The following is a 23,085-nucleotide window of genomic DNA, read 5'->3' on the forward strand; positions in this document are numbered from 1 at the left end:
AACTTCCAGGATATTGGCTCAATTCCCAAATCATCTTCCACTTTGTTGGGTGATCCTGGAATCAGAGAGCTAATTCACCAGCTGTGATTTTCATTAAGTGACTCATTTTCTGAGGCATTACCTGAATATCTGTATATGTATTTCAAGTTACCAGATGTGTTTGTGCTCCAATTTCAAAATGATTGACCTTATTAAGAGTCCTTGCATCCCAGAATCTCTGATCAGATGTTAGTTTCCAGTGAGTTTCCATTGTGCAATGTCATTTAAATCGCAGGTTGCAAATAATGTATGGAGATAACATTCAAGGTTTTGTTTCACCAGGAAAGACCTAATTACTCAAGCTGATTTTTTATCAAACCTTCTCCGGTTTTATGCAGATAGATACCAATGAATACAAATCACAAAGCATCAAGACAAAAGTAAACTTTATTGATCTGGTAAAAGGGTAATACAGGTACAAGCCATTCATTTTGCTGTAAGATACAAATGTCTCCACTACTTGGTACATAGTCCAATAGAAGTAAAAGGAATTTCCGTTTAGCTAGCAAGTGTGATGACTTATGAACTAGTTACGATAATTGACCACCACAAAGATAACCCGCATCTTTAATCTATGTAAACATTCCTCACATATTTGAATTTCATTTCAGCTGAATCTGCAATGCATCAAGTGAATTCTTCCCATTTCCCTACCCCCAGAAACGGTTTTACATCACACCTCAAAATTTAGAAGCCAATTTCAAGTATTTTTCCAATCATACACATGTTACAATTTTACCAGTGCATGTATCATAATTGTATTTTAGTTGTTGCATAAGTAATGCATAGAGCAAAACATATTGTGCTTAGTGGACTACAGTTTCTATTGTAAAACTCAAATTACGTTAAAAAATCATAAACCAAATGCTAAAAATAAACATAATGAAGGATCCCTCCCACCAGAAGCTTGGACTTTCACAAGATGAATGCCTTGTTCTGCATTTCTAGCAGGTTTTCTTTTTATGCAGCATGTAGTGGTTTGTCATACAATTGGCAGCGATAGAACAAACTACAATTTGTCCTTTTCATCCCAGACAACTTAAAAAGTCCAAAAGATAGCTCTTTATGGTGAATCCAAACACTGCAGCGATTTGTGAGTGAGATGATCCAAATTGGTTTCTACCATGTTATATGTTAGAAATCCAGGCTACAAAACATTATAAATGACTACAAAGTGCAAAGTTGGTCAGATAATGCTAAATACTTGGTAAACGAGGGGGATGAAACGAGAAAGGAATGCTGGAATGGAAAAGCTGACGACGTTCTTCATGAAGTTCTGTTAAAACATTTGTTTTAGTTGTCATAATACTGCAACAGCAAAAATCATCCTACAAGCTTATGGTGGCTCCACTATTCAACAGACATCTAAATAAATACAAAATACCCCCAAAAATAGTTAGTGATCTCTTTTTACTGTTTATAAGGTATAATCAGATATACAAAGAATAGTTTCAGAGCACAGATTGTACAAAGTTACTGTTTTGTCTTAAATAATTCACTTAAATAGTAGCAAGTGGACAATAGTCCCCTCACAAAAGGTACCGGAATGTAAATGGAAAATTGTACAGGAAACACGTTGAATTTAAACATAAATTAAACACAAAATAATCCATCTTTTTCTATGTCTGTGGGGTGGGGGTGTGGGGGGGAGGGGAGAAGGGAGGCTTTGCTGCAAAATACATCAGAGTAAATTATCCCCATCAAACTTTTTTTTGCAATTAAACAATATCAATTGATTCCTTTTATCTATTTGGTAAACAATTGGTGTGGTAAGCTTTTTTTGAATAAAAAAAGTTCCAAACTGGAAGCCGTGAATTTTATTTAAATGAGGGCAGGTTTGGCACTTTTATGCTGATGTCTCCGATGTTAATATTTCGAGGAATTTCGGGAAGGTTGATATTCTTTACTGCTGACACAGCTCTGGCTGGAGCTCCTGCTAGACCAGCCTACATAAAGATGCAAATTAAAAAAAACAATTGTGAATAAGAGTGCTGAACACAAAAGTGGAATTCAGAAACTGATCCAATGAAACAAGCTTAAGAACTCTTGCGTTTTTTAAAAATGGGTTTCTAAAGTTTATAATGCAAGTTATCACCACTTAATCCTCAGACTGGAAACCATACCTCAGGCACCTGAAATATTTGAGTATTGTAAGTCTGTTTAGTTAGTGGACTAAGATAGTTTGAATATCAATTTGCTTAAAAGCCCAAGAAGGTTTCTAGAGAAAAATATAGAAAAGGTTTGAGTTTTTGCATTCGTGTAGAGTTGAACCATAAGATATTATGCCTCTGTATATTTATGGTCATCTCTACAAAAACTGGCAACAACTTTATTTTGTTTTGGTCAAAAATATTTTAAGATATGAAGCCCAGAATATTGCTTCAAAGGAAACTGGAAGTATTCCCACCTTTCTCCCCCCATGTATATTCCATATCTGTATTAACAGATTCAGAACAAAATATGTCAAACGTGGGAGATCTAACTCTTTGGTAGTTAATCTATTACTGTGTGGATATTTGTTAAACTGGGGTGCACAGAATTAATACTTTATATGAATAAAAGATATGCTGAAAATTCATTTGGATCCGAATGGTATGAAGCATTAACATCTTAGTGATTTGTAGGGGATTCATGATATTACAGATTTATTCCGAGATAACAAAGGTGATTAAAGTTCTAGGCAGCCAATTTAAATCCATGGAGCATTCAACAGAGTATGTCAGAACCCACATAATTGTTAAATGCTAACCTGCATAAATATCAATGTCAGACAAATTAAAGGAAACATTTCTGGGCTTCAATTGGGCTATTTCTGCCACAGATAGAGGTAGGATTTCTGTCCTGAACCACAGTTGCACCAAAACCCTTTTGTTATGCTTTCCTCGATTTATCATAGGCTTGGGTAAAAAAAAAGTTCAAAAGAGCAAAAGTATTACTTTACGAAATGTTACTAACTACATACAGTCTGAAATGGTTTTGAATGCAACGTATTTATTTGAAACCTTCAATTGGCAATAGGAATTGAGAAGGAAAAAGAAAGTACTTGATTCCAGTTAGCTTCCTCTGTAAATCGTACCGCAAAGCAGCTCTCTGAAATCACTTGGTTAAAAATGGAAAGGTGGCACAGATTAGGAAAACATCAACCCAGCCGACTGCATCCCAGAACTTTTAGGTTAAAGTGTTACAGCACATCTTGAAAGATGTCTTCAAGTACAATAAAAAAAACGAAGAAAGCAAAACAAAACAATGCATCAATACTAATGTGAATCTTAATAAGGCAAACTTCTACACATAATTAAGCATTTTTTATAACTCAAAAAAGAACGACATTTTTCCTATAAGACCTTGTTTCACATATTTATATTAAATCAAACAATCTCTTGAAATCATGCACTAAAAGCAAAAAAGAATGAATTATTGTTGGGCAAGTTCATGCAGTGTTCAAGCAAGGAAGGTTGCAATTACCAACAGCATTAAAGTCTATTTGTGTATATGTAAGGGTTCATACAACACACTAACAAGCTATGCATAAAACTAATGCTTTGCTCACAGCAAATGAAAAATATCAAAAACAACATTTAGAAAAATGTCAATTTTGAAATCACAGAAGATACTAGCTATGTGAACGGTACATAGTTTTATAGCACTACTGTAATTTACTCTTCATGCTTATGAAATGGTTTTATATTATATGAAACCTTAAAAGTGTTCACACATTTTTAAAACAATGTATTTAATTGCATGCGTTGTTTGTGGAATTATATGTAAATAAATGATAAAGTAAACTGAACCCTTTTGTATCGTAAAATTGAGAATAATGCACAATTGACTGGAGGAAAACTACAAGTCATTATGTAAAAATATTATGCTAAAACTTGTCTGGTTTCAAACGTTATATGGATTTAAAGAAACTGTAAATCTGGTGATTCAGGCAAGGTGACTGAGGTTTTAGACAAACAGCTTTGGACCAATATTATTGCAGTATCTTGCCACTTCTTCCATTGCTTTTGTTAAGGTAATGGATGGATGAGAAACATTGTTCATGAATTATTATAAGTTATACCTCTCTCTCCCTCTCCCCCATCTTTAATTTTAAGATTATGGAAAGAGAATTTTGTTAGGTAAATGATGGATGAAAATTGAGATTTGCAAGAAAGATTAGTGTAGCTAGTCAGAGTTCTCTACGGGATATACTGCAATGCATGCAACTACTAGAAAGAGAAAACAAAATGAAGTCTGCAAGTAGGAGAACAAAATGAGGAGAAACCTGTAGGAAGAACTAAAATCTTTGGAATTTAGTTTCTAAACCAAGGAAAGTCCCTAGTGGGAGGTGCATAACAATAAGATGTCTTCTTTCATGGTTCCCCCCAAAGTAACCTATTGTTCTTGTGACATCATTTTGCTTTCTAGTGGTGAGGAGCAACAACAACAAAAGAAATTATGTCTGTCCATTTAGAGGCAGCAGTACCTGAGGAATTACAGTAACAGTATCTATCTGTCCTGTCTGGGAGACTGAAAGATAAAGGTCTGCAAGAGAGAAGAATGGAAAGAGCTAGAAAAGGTCACACGTTTTGGAAAGTGAGGAATGATTTCAAGACCACATTTAGCAAAACAAAAATGTACCATTTATTTTTACACACAAATAGTGGAGAATGAACTGCTCCTACCACAAATAAAAACCATTTTACTCCATTCTGCGTCTGCTAACAGTGCTTTACTGATAGAATCTTAGAAACTCAAATAGTTGCAAATCTTTTCAGGATCGCACACAGTGCATTTCAAAACTAATTTTACGTTTAATTTTATCTTTTAAATTGCCAGCTGCAATTTGAAAACTGGACATTACAATGAAGGCAGTCAATGTCTAAGGTATAGGTATGTCTGTGGGAATGGGTGGGCACATGGGGATGAGGAAGAGGAGGGGGTAAATCTAATAGTGAAGTGAAACACAAGGGCAAATTTGAACTATCGTTTTGTATCTCTGTTCCTCTTTTCAATAGTCAAATTACTATGGATCATGAGAGTTTAAAATCATCTTTCTTCCCGCCAATTTTCATGACTTGAATGCAGACACATTTCATCTCAGAAGATTCAACACTGTACCCAGCAGTTACCAAAAAAAATTGCAGAAGACTCACGTTGACTTACAATGGGGGTCCATCAATCTGGATATTAATCTGGGCAACACAACTTTCACACATGCATCTTCACCAATTCCAATGGGAGACATCGGCGTGAGCCACTTCCAATACATGGTCACCTAACTAAACAAACAAGTACCCCTGCCCTCTTCATCACCCAAAACCTTTTCATTCTACATACCATCAAACAGAAAGCTTTACAAAATAACACTAAGATGCAGTTTTGGGACAGAGCCAGATTACATACATCTGCCACTTTAAAGAATAAAGAGCAGTCAGTTTTACTCTGACTGAAGAGCAGCAGTTAAGTCCCATTGAAAAGCAGTTAGAATGAGAAAGACACATATTTTAGCTATTCTTCAAGAACAATTAGTTCATTCACAAGTGCACTAAGACATCCACCTCAGGCAGGAAAAATAGCACGCTGAATCCGAATTGCGAGCTTGCATACTCACAAAAATCTAAATTGGCCCCAAAGAGTGAACAGGGCACTTTTAAAATAAAATATTCCAAATCATCGAAGCAAGCGGCTTCCATTGTAGAAGATAATCACAAAAAACATAAATCGGAGAATTTAATATCCAATTAACAGGTCATGTAATTTAGTAAGTGGTTCTGGTGAAGTGAAAAGCAACTGAAACCTTCAAATATGTTGATGCCGAGCAAGGTTAGTCTGTCCAAAGCCATCCTAAGGTGGCACTTTTCTGGTTAGCAAGAGCTCAACCATGTGCTTGTTAGATATCCAACAATTGGCTGTCCTCCTTTAGGGAGGGGGCGAAATTTAGTTGGGTCTCTTTGGAACTGAGTTGGCTCCAAGGTAACATCTGGCAATGGAATATCAGAATTAAGTACAGTACTTATTAGAGGACTTGGAGATGGGGTGGGTGGTTCTTTGCACTCGCCTCCTGTTAATTTTTCAAAACAAACTCTAACAGACAGGGTGGTCCAAGCTGCAAAAACAGCAAGACTCTTGCAAGAATCAATAAGTGTTAGCAATGGCAAGCTGTGCAGTTTTAGCTGGTTAAATTCCAGTAGATCTCCCTATTGCACTCTCTGGGATCTACGTGCCTTGGCTCTTGCTAACCTGTACCTAAAGTGACTGGGATTGAGCGAACAGGATGTAGGGGAGAGTACGCATTACACAGCAGACAAACAGAAGCTCTTTTTGGGTACTCATGAGGGTAGTCATGGGTTTGGGTGGGTGTCAGACATTTAGCTGGCCAAAAAAAATGGTTAATGAACCACACTGTAGTACATAAAAACACACCAGGCCCTCAAAATAAAAAGAAACAGATTACTATTCTCTGTAGGCGATACAAAGAACATGAAACCAACGCCTAGCTAGGCAACATGACACCAACCCTTGGCACAAATCCATCAAGAACTTTAAGGCGCCATTAAAACTAACAAACCAGGCACAGTGATTTCCCATTCCAAGGGAGCATCCAGTTTCAAAAGGAATTCATTAAAAATAGATTGAAATTCGTGCAAAGAAAATCTTTCAGAAATCACTAACTAGGGGGCATATCCACAAAGTCATCTTCACTTTCCAAAGACTCCTTTTCTTAGAGGAATCCCTGGGGTAATGAAAAGTCTACAGTCTGAATGTAAGGTAACCTTGTCAATATTTCTCAGGTTATTCAAGAGGTCATGAAATTGAGCAGCCAATTTAATGTTTCAGAGAAGCAAACCAGATTTTCAAGACATTTACACAATCCCTGGACAGATGGAAAATAATCAAACGCAAACACAATAAATTCTTTATATTAAACAGGAGCATTAGTGTGATGAGATTTCCTGCAAGGAAGACAATTGTATGAAAAAGAACAGCACTTTGATTCTCTTTAGGTTTACGGATTTGAAACAATTTTAATTTGGACAGCAGCACCTTTTCCAACTGTAAAGATTGGATTCTAACATCTTGAAAAAAAGAGAATTATGGTCCATTATATTTGGTTGAGGGCACTGTCTGTAAGAAGTAAAGAATATGTTGATTGAGATGTTGAAGTTGATAGTTCTGAAAATCAGTATATAATAGCAGTATTTATGGAGTGCCTTTCATGTCAGGAGGACATCTCAACCGCTGGACAATCGTGGGTGACAATCAAGCTGGAGGTTGGATTTGGGAGGGATGGGGGCCGGGGGGAAATGACTGAATACGCAGTCAAAGAGGAAGGTCTTGAGATGGACCTTGAAAGGGGCGATGGAAGGGGCAAGGCAAAGGGACTCCAGCATGGAATTCCAGAATGGGGGCAGAAAGACTGATGGCCTGACTACTGATGGTGGGGCGGGCAAAATGGTAGGGTTTTAGAAGATCACAGAGGTAGGCAAGACTGCAGAGGGATTTAAAAATGAGAACGAGGTTCTTGAACTCATGCCTCTTGGGTATGGGGAGCCAGTGGAGCCAGGCAAGAATGCCCAGTATGGAAAATGTATAGTTTAAAAAAAAATCTGTTCAATTATTTTTAAAACCATCTCCCCAGTGGCATACACCTCTCTGCTCCTGGTCTGGCCTCCCCTTGCTGGGGTGAGATACCATGGGCACTGGCTACCCTCCAGTATCCCATCGAAGTGGCCATTATTCATGTGTTGACACTAACTGTTAAGGCTCACAAGCCTCTACTGAACTATAGAGGGCATCTTGCCAAGCCTGACCTTCTCAGTCGGCCGCCAGGAGAAGGTGCTGAGAGGGAGCAGGCAGGTTTTATCCTCCCCAACCCTGGGAAGCCAGGACTAGCTTAGCCTCCTCATAAAGCCCAACTGCGGCAATCAACCTCAAACATGAAACAGCAAATTCTTGGTCTGTAAGATGCAGCTCTATCCGCATCAGCATCTGTACTGCCTGTTTTATAATGTGATTAGTTTATATTTCAGGACAACTTCTGTTGCATGGTAACTCCATTTCCTTAAAAATCTCATTTTAATTTTTAAAAAAAACTCTTAGATATTGTACTTCTGTGCAAATTTTCTGGAATCCTGTCATTAGCCTACCCCGTTACACATAACTGGCACATTCTCCAACAGACCACTTCCCAGCTACATGAAGGCTCCTCTAACCGTGGACCAACAAACAAATCAAAGTAAGCTCCATTCAGAGATAATCTAGACTGTAGCAAGACATGATGTTCTAAAATGTCTGCTGGGCTATTGTAGAGTGGCGACCATGATAACACTCATGCTCTCAGTGAACTCTCCATTCTGATGAAGGGGCTCTGTTACCATCTGACCTGAATTTTAGGTGGAAATGTGTAGCTTAATGCCAACATTCCTGCAATTCTATTAGTAAATTTTGCCACTAGAGACGGTGTGAGGTCATAGCGATCGTAGATTTAAAACAGTGCAAAACGAGATGGGCAATGAGAGCTTGACTATTACAAACATAACATGTAACATGAATGCTTCATGACTTTAATGCAGTTGAGAATTTTCCTAAGAAATACAATAAGATTCAACTTCCTTCTGCAGAGGTAGTAATGAAAAGTACTATATAAAATAACTCTGGAGGTCAAGTCCAAAAAATTGGATTGGCACAATGAGACCTTCCTACAAAATGTAAGGATTAGGATTGTTATCATCATCATAAAGATGCTCATTTTTTTTAAAAGTATAAACAATTGTTTAAGTAAGAACAGAAGCAACTCTGGGTTCAAAAAAAACTTGTGAGATTGATGTGAGGTTTTGAAGCAAACATGTGGATGTTTTTATGAAACATGATGTAGACAAGAAAGTGCAGTTGGCAAAGTGCAAACAAAAAGGGATGATGAGCACAACAGGCTGACACTTCCTGTCGATGTTTTGCTTGCTGACCTACTTTCGACCAATTTGGGGATTCTCAATTCAACACACAAAATTTGTCCCTGGTGTGAAGCAGAATAACTGATTGACTAAGCATCCTGTTTAAAGTTTCAATTAAAGGCTGCCAGGAATTGTTCTAACATTATTTGATCGTTGTGTTTCCAAAATAAATTAATGCACATTTCAAACCGCTGGAAATAATAATCCTTGTATTTGATATAGCGCTTTTCACATCTTCTAGACATCTCAAAGCTCTTCACAGAATATACTGTAAAGTGAATTGACTGTATATTTGTGGGCAAAATGCGGCAGCCAATTGCGCACAGCAGTGTCCCACAAACAGCCGTGGATTGAAATGACCAATTTATTATTGTTTTTTCTTGAGGGATTATTATCAGGCGTGTGGAGTAAGGAAACTTGCCCAAGGTTTCACCCTGCCGGGAATCGAACCCAGGTCTCTCGCTTGCAAAGCGAGTGCTCTATCCACTGAGCTACAGGACTCATAATAAAACCAGATTTATACTTTTCCATTGCAAATCACTGTTCTTGAGGGCCAGAGTTAGCTCTGCTATTTGTGCAGAGCTAGGCTAACTGGTGCCAAATGTAGTTTACTTTTTAATCTTGTTAAAGAGCCACAAGTGAGACCGACTAATAGCATGCCTCAAGGTATTTTCAAAATGTTTATACAGGGTATGTCTACTCTAAATAAACTCCTGATAACTCGACCCTAGCTTAATCTGTCACTACCTCTTAAGTCATCATGCTGTCAATTTCCCGGCTGCATTTATTTATGTACTTATACATATGTCTAACTCGTCACTACGGGTAACTCGTGAATGAGATGTTTTCCCTTGGAGTGACGAGTTATCAGGAGTTTACTGTATATTGTGGCTGTGGAATCAAAGAAACACCACTGGAAATTAAAAGTACTCAGTATCAGCAAGACAGCAAAATAATAAGACACTACGTAGCCTTTCTTTCTTGGATTTTTCCAATTACTGTTTCTGTGTATTTTATTGATAAGGATCATTAAAAACATTTATCCACTTTGTCAGAGTCTATTCTTTATGTCAAAAAGGAGAAAAAATTGTGTGTGTGGGGAGGGGGGAGGAGAGAAACTGGATACAAAAAAGGTAAGGGTTTTATGTTGGGAGACTCAATATCTCAAGAAAACAAGCCAAATTACGAACAACAGACCACAATTAGTGACACAGTAAATAATTCATTAGAGTATTCTTATTAATTGGTACATTAATTAAGTACATACGAAAATTGAACAAAACGCAAAACACGACTTGGCTACAGTGTTAATGAAAAAAATGTTCTTTCAAGGGTTACACTATCACTGCAGTATTACAATGAATCAACCCCCCTTCTCTACCTCTCCATCTCCCCACAACTACCCACTCCACCACCTTTCTCTGCAGCTCTGACTGATTTTCAACCTCCCTTACTCCAGGTCTGATTTTCTGTCTCTATGAGTTTTTCTATTTCCATACTGTACACGATTAAGTAACAAAAGTTCAACTTTGTACTCCATCGACAAAAATCTAATCATGCATGAGATTATTAGACACAACTTGTGATTTTAGCAACCGCATACTTGCACAACTAGACTCACAATGCAGTGAGCACGCATTCCTAGAAGCTCAAGCATGCTGCACAACAACTTGCATTTATATAGCGTCCCTCACACAATGTAGCGCCCCAGAGCGCTTACACACCACACCACTGGGAGAAAAAAANGTTCATTTGGGGTTGTTTTTGGTTCAAATTCAGGAGAAAACGTGTTCATTGACTGGCACCAAAGAAAGTGACCATTTATCAATGTAAATCATTAAAAAANTTGACCTACTGATCCTTATATATTAATTCTCTCTGGAAACACTGTTCGATTCTATGAGCAACATTTAAATTGACGCTGCTTTACATTCTGCAGTTTTTAAATAAACATACAGATTTACCAATTTTAAATTTTAAGCTGAATTGTGATTTTGTGAAGTTTGTGACTTGTTGCACAAAAGGGGATCTGCTTGACTAGATCCCAGGTTTCTAATTTCACAGGTGTGAAATTGAATACTGTACCAGATAAAAGTAGGAATTTGTTTTGGGGAAAAAGAGCTATAAAGTTGCAGCAAAGCTCAGCAAGTTCTTCAGTTGCTGAAATTCCACAGTCCTCCACCTTGATGTAGATGACTGCTGTGCCCCAGTTGATCTGTGAATGATTCCAAATAGTGCAAAGTGCGAGAACCAGATGTTAACCCAGTCCTCTCACTGCTGCTACACAAACCTCAAGGGGCAAGAAATGAAACCAGGATTTTTAATTAACAAGGCGGGTGGGGGGTGGGGGGGAGGGGGAAGGGAGAAAGGAGGAGGAGGAAGAAACACTATTAGAAACATTACAGGTTTTTTTTAAAAAAGACAAGGTTAGCGTGGGATAGTACAAAACATGCTTTAGTATAGAGTCACATGCTATAAAGTGGTTGTTATGATCCAGAAAATTCCAACCTGAACTCATTAGATTATTCTTATTAATAAGTCATCACCAGACATCGCTTCTGGGCTCATGACATCACTGTAACACCCTGAGGGTTGGGGGTAAAGAACGGCACTGTGTGGGAGTGCAGAAGGCCAGCAGCTTTTGTACAATGTACTGCACTTCTCGTGACTCACGTGCTCAACCTAACCTTACTTCATGCTATTTTCGTGCTAATGGGCTGATGTCACAAATATTACCTGCCTTATAAACAAGGCAGTGCTACGTTGAAGTGTTACAAAGGTTAACATGAAAGCATGTTAACATGAAAATCTGGTTAGAGCACTCGCCTTGTAAGCGAGCAAGAGGACCTGGGTTCAATTCCCAGGCAGGGCGAAACGTTGGGCAATTTTCCTTACTCCACATGCCTCTGTTTACCAGCAGTGAGTAGGAATCCGGTTGTTTGTCGATTGGCGGATATTATTCCCTTCAAAAAATAAATACAGCAGAAACCCGTTTGCAGACACCTCGGCAGTCCAACCACCTCACAATTGCAGGCACGTTTTCACAGTCTCTTTCACTGTCCACTGTTTGCTTCAGTAAACCGGGGACCTCACTATTCAGGACAATGATCATTGACTGCAGACTGTCAGCTACAAACACTCCTCTGCTACAAACCTGTGCACAAACCCGGGCCTCTGCGCACTGTTTACGCAATGCTGCTAATGTGGGCCAAGTAGGCTCTGGTCGCACATGCATGGCGCGGGCAGTGGTAGGATTCCAGAAGTGGCGCGATCGGGAAATTGGCTTCGCTCGGCGCCTGCGGCCTAAACTGAGCTCCTGAGACAAATTCTTGGTAAATGCTGTATTCAGAGCATGTGGTTTGTGTTTACCATCGTTTGTTTTGATTTAGTGACTGTTAACAAGTGTTGTAAACATGCCACCATGAAAGGAGTTGCTATCACCTGAGGGAGAGGACTTGATCAAGAACACTGAGGCCAAAAGTCATAGACAGTTACCTGTGATCTATGGCATTGACAGAACACAAGTTGAATGCATTCAAGGAAGGCTGAATATATGACAGCTTTTGAAGAAAATCAACAACCTGATAGAAAATGTATGTGATTGAACTCTCAGTATGAAGACATTGATAAACTGACATGGGAGTGGTTCCAGCCTGCCCGTGATCTCAACATGCCTGTGTCTGGCTCTTGATGAGACTGGCTTCAAGGCATCAAATGACTGGCTTGAGCCTTTCAAATCCAGACACAATATTGGATCTACAATTGTGTCTGGTGAAAAGGCTGACACTGCGCCTGCTATTGTTGACAACTGGAAACAGAAACTCCCTGAGATTACAGCTGGCTATGCACCCAAGGACATCTTTAGCACGGACAAATCTAGTGTTTTTAGGGCTCCTCCTGACAGGAACCTTCATGGTGATGGCTGCACTGGTGGGAAGAAATCTGAAGACCGTATCACCATATCTTTGACAGTCAACATGGAGGAAGATTTTGAATGGACAGTTGTGATAGGGAAGGCTGCCAAGCCCCATGCCTTTAGGAACTTGAACAGCAAGACTCAGCTTCCCATCACATGATACAGCAACCAAAAGGCATGGATGACCTGTGCCATTTTTTCTTAAAAAACAGAGTGACCTCAGACCTTCAATAGAAAGATGCAAACACAGAGCAGGTGCTGTTTCTGGACAATGCCCCAGCTCAACTTCACAATATTTCTACTCTAACCAATGTCAAGTTAGTGTTTTTTCCCAGCTAACACCACATCCATCCTCCAGTCCCTTGACCAAGGCATCCATCTAGAAGATTAACCTGTATTAGAATGCTGCTTCGCTTGGCAGAGAAGGGAAAAAAAGCCCCTTCTCAACAGGATCCCCCAAAATGGTTTCCACGTCCAAGCAGATGTCTAATAGAAAACCTAGCTATTAATCTGAATCAATATATGGTACAAATAGCTCCACATGTTCTGATCAATACTTCTAAGACCATCCCTTTAGCTACGTAAAGCCAGAATACCACATTTAGGAACACAAATTGCCATATCTCATTCAATACCCCATCGTTAAAATAGTGGATAGCAAAGGATTCCTAGATGAATCTGCAATCAATACAAAATCATCAGCAAAATAAACCCAATCAGAAATGTCTGGAACAGAGTCTAAAATTCTCTCTCACCTTCTCTGTGAGAACCTTCCCTGGTTGATCCATGGTGTTTTATAAGTGCAACTTGAATTTACAGCTGGAGTTGCAACAAGCTTGTCCAATCTCCTGGCTTGGACAGTGGCCAGATGATACAATTAGGGTTAATGCCATATACAAAAGCCATGGTAATAAGTAAAAAGCCCATTTCATACTCACTCAACGATGGTTCCATATTGTGCAATCCCAAATGCTAGGCGAGATGAAAATGTTATGCCAACATCCCTATCATTAGATCTGAAATGAGCTGAACTTAAGATTTTTTCAGCCAAAGACAGCCTGAAGTGGCAGTAAATTGCCTCCTCAGAAACTTTGCCCTTGAGAGAGTACGGAAACAATTCAATCAACAACAAGTTGCATTTATATAGCACTTCTCAAGCAGGGTAGCATTCCAGAGTGCTTGACAGTGGTGGAGCACAACACAAGCTGGGGGGAGGGAGAGGTGACCATAGGCATGGTCGAATAGGAAGGTCTTCAGGCGTGACCTGAAGATGGGGAAGGAAGGGGCAAGGTGGAGGGATAGAGGAAAAGTGTTCTAGAGTTTCAGGGAGCAGTGGCTGAAAGCATTGCCACCAATGGTGGAAAGAAGACAGGCAATGTGGCAGAGCTGGAGGAAGGCAGTCCTGGTCAGGGACTGGATGTGGAGAAGGAAGGACAGCTATGGGTCGAACCTGATGCCTTGGTTGTATAAGTCTGAGGGATAGGCCATGGAAATTGAGGTCAGATCCTCAGGATAGAAGACTTGACTGGAGCCAATAAGTATGGCTTCTGTCTTGTCAACAATAATTGTACAAAGTTTTCGCTCATCCATGCCTGCGTCCGCCAGATAATCCGAGAGAAAATCGCCAGACATGGAGTCGCAACTGGAGAAGTAGATTGTGTGTCATCTGCATACATGTGGAAGTTCACCTCATGTCTGTGGATGAGGGAGCATATAGATGAGGAAGAGGAGGCGGCAAAGGATGGAGCCCTGAGGCCGGAAGAGAAACAGTTTGTGGAGATAAAGTGATGGCGATTTGTTAGGTAGGACTCGAACCAGGCAAGCGGGGTTCCACTGAGGTGGATGAGAATGGCGTGGTCGACTGCGTCATACACAGCAGAGAGGTCCACAAGGACGAGGAGGTAGTAAAGACGATACCAGCTTTTAGGAATTTAAGTTACAAGGAAAGATTAACAAAGATTACCTACCTGTACAGTGCTCCTCATTCTTCAAATTGAAGACATCCTCCATCTAACATAGCATGAGGGTTGGATCGCTACCAAACATTTAGGGGATAACTTTTAAGACACTTTTGATGTTATGGGGGTGTCATGTCCCTGGAAGATGACCCCAAATGCCCCCCACCCCAACACACACCCACACACAACTCCCACAAAGAGTCTCTATAGGTACGAGGACACATTGGCTTGTAAACATTGTTGAATTCACTGGAAGTCATGGAGACTGGTACGTGGAGAATATCTAACTGTGTCCAGCTTGGTGCTGCAGGAGTATTTTCAGATTCTCTCTCTCTCACACACACACACACACACAAATATTCACATGAAACACTGTTCATGTGAATATGGCAGCCGATTTCTCTTAAATTTTTCCCCATGTGGAGAAACAAACTAAAATGCAGCACTGCCATACATACACACACACACACACACACACACACACAATGAATGGTGGTTGGGGTGGTCACACAAGAGCACATTGCAACATCTTATAAAAAAAAGTATCTTAAAGGAAAGGTTTACCCATCACCTCTGTTTGGTAACGGTACCGATCTCATCCTACACTGTGTGGAGAATGTCCGGAATGAAGAAAGGAAGTTGGATTTTCCTGGAATCTCAAATGGGAAGTGCTCTCTTGAAAATGTTTCTTGATTAGTAAAAGGGGAAATGATGTGGGCAAATTGATGAATGTGGTGAAAGTTTCAAACAAATGGGACACAAGTTAACAATTAATGCATTAGATGCAAGAAGGAAAGATAAGCAGAACGTTTTAACACAAAGGTAACAGGATTGTATAATAGTTTACCCATAAAGGCCATGGAAGCAGACAGAATAAAAGGGTTTAAGAGGCAACTGGATGAGTTTGTGGAGAAAGAAGGAATTGGGGGAATATGATGAGAAGGCAGGTAGGTACCTGGGGGTTGATACCTATCAAAAAAGGCAGCCTTGATTGGCCCAATATCCTTTTCCTGTCCCAATCATGGTTGTCATGATGAATTAAATCCTTGCTTCAACTGCAACATTTTTGAAATGGAAAACTATTGCGTAGAAAAGCAGTCACCGCCTACAAAAGCTGATAAACCCGAATTTAAAACTGAACTTGCTGTCACAGTATTTGCTTTAACAGTTAATGTTTACATACAGTACATCTATTTGCAGAAGGCTACCTCCTAGACACACATAAGCTTTACTAGATTAAGTTGCAATGCCCAAAACCTTCAAGGTAAGTAAACATGCAGATTAATTATTGCAGTTTCCACCTCCAATAATAATATCAAGTCTTGGGGCATCTGAAGTTCGATCACCACTATTTGTGTAAGCAGCTCAGTTACTATCAAACTGATTGATCGGCACATTACAATCATAACCAATGATTTGTCACACGGTAAAAATGCCTCAATCATTAATCTGTACGTTCATTTAGCAAACTGAGCAAGCTGGCTGTTGGCATTAACGGGCGAGCTACTAAAGGAAGATTGAAAAGACATGCAGGCTCCATAATCATGCAAGTTATCAAAACGCTATGTTACTAGTCACAAGATTCTTACCTCAGATTTTTCCAGTTTATTCTGAGCATCGATCTGAGTAACTATTTCATTCATATTGGTCTCTAAAACCATTCCTCCCATCACCATCTCAGCCAAAATATTGTGAACCTTTTTTAAAGGAAAAAAAAATATTAAAATTCAAATACAGCACAGGAGTTTTTCAGCATTAAAATGTTTCAATACAACAACAATCTAAAAGATTCAGCACCCAAAATCACTGCATAACTTTCAATACACATTTAGAAGTGAAAATGAACTTGTGAAGGGACTACATAAAAAATCTGCGGTTTTACAGAACTCCGATCAATTTTTCAGTTCATGACACACAAGCAACACACAAGAGATGCACGTACTTGGCAGAACTTTGCATCATTCAAAATAACCTGTAGCCTTCGTAAAATATTGTTTAAAAGAAAAAGATCAGACGGCTCAATTGATAAAGCCATCACAGTGTTGAAACTGAGCCCACACAGACCAGGAAGGTCCCTGGTTCCTTCCCTAGTTCAGTGGTGCTACCCCCACCCCCCCACCCGAACATAAGTCTAGGTAAGTCCGTGTTTGATCATAGAATCAAAGAATTATACAGCACAGAAGGAGGCCATTCAGCACATTGCGTCTGTGTTGGCTCTTTGTAAAGAGCTATCCAAATCAATCCAACTCCCCCGCTCTCTTCCCAATGCCCTGCAAACTTGTCCTCCCCAAATAAGTATCTACTTCTCTCTTAAAAGTTGTTATTGAATCGGCTTCCACCACCTTTCAGGCAACGCATTCCAGATCCGAACAACTCGCTATGTGAAAACATTTCTCCTAATCTCCCCTCTGTTTCTTTTAACAACTATTTTAAAATCAGTGTCCTTGGGTTACCGACCCACCCGCCAGTGGAAATAATTTCTCCTTATCGAATCCCCTCATAATTTTGAAAATTTCTATTACGTCTCCTCTTAACCTTCTCTGCTCCAAGGAGAATAATCCTAGCTTCTCTAGCCTCATCTGATAACTGAAGTCCTTCATTCCTGGTACCATCCTGGTAAATCTCCTTTGCACCCTCTCCAATGCCTTGACATCCTTCCTAAAGTGTGGTGCCCAGAACTGAACACAGTACTCTAGCTGAGGCCTAACCAGTGTTTTAGAACCATAAAACCAAATAGGCACCAGAGTCAAAGAGCCTATCAAATCAAAATATTCAGATTAGTAATGTGTCTTCAGTTTTTTCTTCACTGAATATTTCTTGATTAATGGCATAAATCAAGAAATATTCAATCCAAAAAAAAGGATTTTGTTGGCCAACCATGAAGGTTGGCCACCACTGCCTAGTTAGTGGCCAGTTACTTGATCTGAGCTGGACAAAGAGGGAGTAGGGGTGTATGTATAATTGGCCTCTGAGCTGCAGGGAGAAGGAAAAAAATAAGTAGCCGGCTAAATTTTCTACTCCCAACTATGTGATTCCAGCTGGAAAGCACACTTGTGTGGACTTCAGGTGAACATAGAATTGGATAGAGTAGCTGCACCATAGTCAAAGAGCCTAGCAAATCAAAATATTCAGATTCACACGTGACTAACAGCCACTTGAGCAAAGTGTCGAAGGGCAGCTGGTGTTAGTGAATAACATGGGTCAGCACTCTCAGAAGGAGAAGAGAAGAGAAAATTGAAGGGGAGAGTAAGGGAAACAGCAAATTTAGTGGAGTTGCCCGCTACCCAATTAGGAAAGTTTCTTGTTCATGTTTCAATTGGAAGTTACACCATTGTGATAATTGTGAATTCTATTGTTCGGTCTAGTATTGTGTGAGAAATTACAATTTGGTCTATAATTAAATTGAGGAGCTAATATCATGTGATGTTAATGAAACTGAAGTTATAGCTGGCAACAAAACAGTAACTTATCATATTGAGAATAGAATGCTTGTACTCAGCATTTTTTGTGTGTTAAATGGTTAACAAATAAGGCAATAAATTGAACAACCAAGGGCATTATGGCAGCAAAGAAGGGCTTGTAAGCAAGGAAAATGTAGAATAGGTTATAAGTTAGAAGAGGCAAATGTGTGCCAGATGTGCTAGATAATCAAGCTTTACACTCACCATTCACCACTGACCCAAGAAGAGAAGAGGCAGGTTGTATATATTGTATATTAAGAAGTTTCATAAAGAAACTAATACGTAACGTGTACGCTTGAGAAATATATACAGAAGTAATAAACATTTAAACTTGATGTTGTACCTGACCCCCTCTGTTCCCAAGTCTCACCCAACATCACAATTTAAATTGGATTTAGTCAAACGGTGACAGGGTTTATCCCTTGTCCTGGACAAAATTAATAAAACACAACACCCTGGGATCCTCTGGGGTGGAAGGGTGATGTGGAGGAAGCAAGACATTTGCCCAGTGTCATGAAGGAACCAAAAACAAACATCAAGTGAGATTCCTTCCTGCCTGTACAACTAAGGGGCATCCATCTGGACAACTTCACCCTCCCAACAAAAGAAGATGGGAAGAGAGAGCAAGTAAAAACAGAGAACGTTTTAATTCAGCAAAGGAGTTTGCACAAATTGTTTCGTATAATTGCACAACCACCGTTCTTGGACTTATCCAAATGGGGGATGAGGATTGGCTGATCATACTTTACACGTGAAGGGGACAACCAAGAAATGTTTATTCCATCAGGAGGGTAAATAAAGAGCAAACATGTTACTAGCACTTCTGTTTAATCAAATACGCAGTACGAGTAAAAAGGACAAAATGCTATTGATGCTGAAAACTTGGCTTCTATGCACAATGTGATGGGAAACAGATCTTTAGTGTGTTATTAAAAATTACGCCACAAATGGGAGTGCATTCCAATCTTATATACTGATAAATGCTGTCCATATCATGTGCTTTCAAACACTGACAACTTATAGCCATGTAAACCAAATGCAAACTTTTGTAAATAAACTACAACCTTTAACGTCTTACTTGCTAAACATGACTAGGGCAATTATGAAGAATAACAGAATAGTTCACTGAAATATAGCAGTAGATTTCCTACATCACGTTCAGAATATAAGCATTGCACCAAAAGGTAAGATTCATCTGCATCAATCCAGCAATACAATTTTCAGGTAGGAGTAGACCATTGCTCCACCTAAATTCTATCCAAACTACCCAAATATTCTTTCAACACATCATCATCAACATCTAATTGTTTAAAATCCTTTAAATTTCCAGGAACTAGATCCAAATCATTTTATTGCTCCTTGTTCCATGGTCTGTGCTGGTACACAGCCCTTTACTGAACACAATTCTCCTAAATTTCCTATTTGCTTTGGTTGTCTTTTTTTTTGATAACTTTAATTTTTTATATGGAAGTAAACTTGATTTGCATCCAAATTTAATAAGAATTCCTGAATTTGATAAAGAGTCTTGTATATCAGGAGGATATCTCAAATCACTTCACAGAATACGCTCTAATGTAAAGACTGTATTGTGTAGGCAAATGCAGCAGCCAATTTTAAGTGCAGGAATGTCCCACAAACAGCCATGAAGTGAATGACCATTTTAACTGGGGATTGTCGCCAAGATATCGGGACAGACTCCCTTGTATTTTCGAGTAGTGCTATGGAATCTTTAAAGTCCACTACGTACTGTAATACAATCAAAATGTTTCACCATGATAAGGCACTATAAAAATGTAAGTTCTTCCTATTTTTAGATAGCTTACAGGAGAGATTGGTTGACTGGCTCACTTTTATTCTCTCCTTTCGAGAAAATTCTCAGTGGTGCAGCTGCAATTAGGTACTCACCACTTGAGAAAAATACAGATGCCACATATTATCTAATCTTTCCTCAAACTGTGCTTTCAAGCTGCAATTTTTTAAAAAAAAAACTTGTGTAAACCTATTGATTAATCTTTAAAGAAAGAATATTAATTAGCTTGTCCTTTTCAACCCAAGTTAGAGTAATCCAGAATCAAAAATAACACCGAGCATTATTCACAGTTCAGTGATTTGAATTCTCTGCCAATAACGTGATGTGAATCGGCTTCAACAAATCCCAGCAATGCAGCTGCCGGTACTGAATGGAAAGGCTTCAGTCAAACCACAGTGCAAATAAAGCCATACAGATTCCAGAGAAGGTAACATACACACTCCAAGATGACAAGACAATGAAACAAACCACTAGAAGCTGTACAGGCTGTGTCCTTGCTAGAATGCACATCTGTAAATAGAATTAATATTTGAAAGGCAGCAGGGAAAGCTGTATACAAGCACGTTGCAGACAGTAGAACATTTAAACCGGACTACAGGATTGATGGAATAGAACAAATTAGGACTGGCTATTTTACAATAGATTTTACAAACATTATAATCCTAGTTAAATCTTCCAGATATCATTTAGCAAAGAGTGTTTTAATTCATCTTCCTCCACTCCATCACTTAATCTGACAAGAAAGGTGCGTGTCTGTAATATGTAGACACCTGTGATTTCTCAGTGGGTAAATGCAGTGGTGTGGCACTTACAAGATACTGTGTTGAGAAGACCGAATCTCACCTCAGGTCACTTGCCAACATCCACTGAACATAGGCTCTCAATTGCAAGCTTCAGAAATAATTTGTAAAAAGTCTGGAACTGTGCTTGGTCACAGATCTCTTACTAGGTGCTGAGATTACAAATTGGAAGTCAAAACCTAGATTCGAATCAACAGAGTTCCAAGGGGGCAAAACCAGGATGTGCAGGCTTTGCTATTTACTAATTCGGCTATAAATTCACCCACTTCAGCATTAGCAAATTGATCCAATGGGGATTTTCTTTTAGTCTTTGGATCTTAGCCAGTACAACATGTTGCCAAATTTTAAATAATCCCATTGTTTTAAAACAAAACAAGCATATAAAGCACCACTGCATTACCACAAAAATGGTTTCAGAAAGATAAATTCAATCCCACCATTAGCAGCAGTACAGCTTCTGAGCAGCACTGATTTTTTGGTGAATTCCATACACATCAAACATATTGCATACATTATACACAGACCCTATCTGAGACTTTGTGCACAGGACAAAATGGGCAACACTGGGACTCCTGTCAAGTGATCTGAAAGTGTTATATTGATCTGAACTGCTCCATCATCATTGTCATCATCATAATCCTTGCATTTGATATACTGGTATATAATAAAACACACTTGATGTATAAGACATTTTTTATGTCTGGAGGATATCTAAAAGCATTTCACGGGATTTATTGTAAAATGCAGCAATTGCAAGCAACATTATCCTGATAGTTATAAAGAAGGCAATCTCGCCACTTAATGTTTGTCAAACCTGGACCATATGTGGTTAATACACTAAACACAGCAAATGGTCAGAAGTAGGTAGTCCTTCAGATAGGATGTTAAAGTGAGATTCTGTCTGCCTGTTCAGGAGGACATTAAATATCCTATATCACTAGGGAGGTGTCCTGGCCAACAATCTCTCAAGTAAGAAGAAAGCCATGGTGCTTGAGGTTTACTCCTATAGTTCTAGATATCACTTGAATTTCAACTAGTTAACATACCTCTGCAGGTCTCCAGGGAAAGAAGAAAACCACTGCCCAGAATCCCAGGGTAAGATATCTCTGGTTAGCCCAGCAGTCATGAGGTTGAAGGCCAGGATCCGAGGTTGAGGGTTAGAGCCCAGTAGCAGGCACCAGGCTCCTCAGACATGATCAGTCATTAATGACATTCAGCAAGTGTGCCCAACAGAAGCAGACAAAAAACAGACCGTAAACCTCCCCTCCCCACATTACACCAGAACTGTGTATCTCAGAAAACTATCAGAAGTCAGCAGAAGCAGAATGTAATCAAGACTGTGAATATTTGAACCCAGTGATGTTCTCAAGTCATTTGCCATCAATTAATAACATGGAATCCATGGTAATATTCCTCTCTCATCCAACAGATGAACTGTGACACATTGCCTCATTACTGGTATAGTTCATCTTGTTTACCTAGACATAATTACTACACTTCACAATAAGGTATCGTGAGAAGTACTTCGAGAGGTAATATAGAAAATATATTAATTACTGTTCTTTATATTAATGTACAAAGTAATCAGGGTCTCCTTGCATTTGAATTGGCTCCAAGGTGGCACGTTTGGCAACAGAATGTCAGAATTAAGCCAGCCCTCTGTGGTGGTCTTCATAGCCTAGTTTCTAAGACAGGCAGCTCCTCAGTAATCCAGAGCAATGCTGGTAGAATCATAGAATTATACAGCACAAAGGGAGGCCATTCGGCCCATCGTGTCTGTTCCGGCTCTTTGAAAAGAGCTATCCAAATCAATCCCATTCCCCCGCTCTCTCCCCAGAGCCCTGCAAATTTGTCCTCCCCAAATAATTATCTATTCTCTTGAAAGCTGTTATCAAATCGGCTTCCACCACCTTTCAGGCGATGCATTCCAGATCCGAACAACTCGCTGTGTGAAAACATTTCTCCTCACCTGTTTCTTTTAACAACTATTTTCAATCGGTGTCCTCGGGTTACCAACCCACCCGCCAGTGGAAATAATTTCTCCTTGTTCACCCTATCGAATCCCCTCATAGTTCTGAAAACTTCTATTAAGTCTCCTCTTAAACTTCTCTGTTCCAAAGAGAATAATCCTAGCTTTTCTAGTCTCTCCTGATAACTGAAGTCCT

At 39.3% G+C, this 23,085-nt stretch overlaps 1 protein-coding gene across 2 annotated transcripts in view; it reads right to left on the reverse strand.

The window, feature by feature from the left end:
• Positions 1–408: 408 nt before the first annotated feature.
• The window catches only part of LOC103181129 (adaptor related protein complex 3 subunit sigma 1), a 43,146-nt gene continuing 20,469 nt past the window's right edge, over positions 409–23,085 (reverse strand). Inside the window, exons 5-7 of one of the 2 annotated variants that reach the window (XM_007897373.2) lie at positions 16,439–16,546; positions 4,508–4,566; positions 1,925–1,985 (exon numbers count right to left, since the gene is read on the reverse strand). In XM_007897373.2, the coding sequence (XP_007895564.1) occupies positions 4,531–4,566; positions 16,439–16,546 (144 nt within the window). In that variant the 3' untranslated portion in view covers positions 1,925–1,985; positions 4,508–4,530. Of the gene's footprint in view, positions 1,986–4,507; positions 4,567–16,438; positions 16,547–23,085 lie in introns of both variants that reach the window. The other variant, XM_007897372.2, reaches the window with a different exon arrangement.

Source organism: Callorhinchus milii, unplaced genomic scaffold, assembly GCF_018977255.1.
Source record: "Callorhinchus milii isolate IMCB2004 unplaced genomic scaffold, IMCB_Cmil_1.0 Scaffold1, whole genome shotgun sequence".
Lineage (NCBI taxonomy): Eukaryota > Metazoa > Chordata > Chondrichthyes > Chimaeriformes > Callorhinchidae > Callorhinchus > Callorhinchus milii.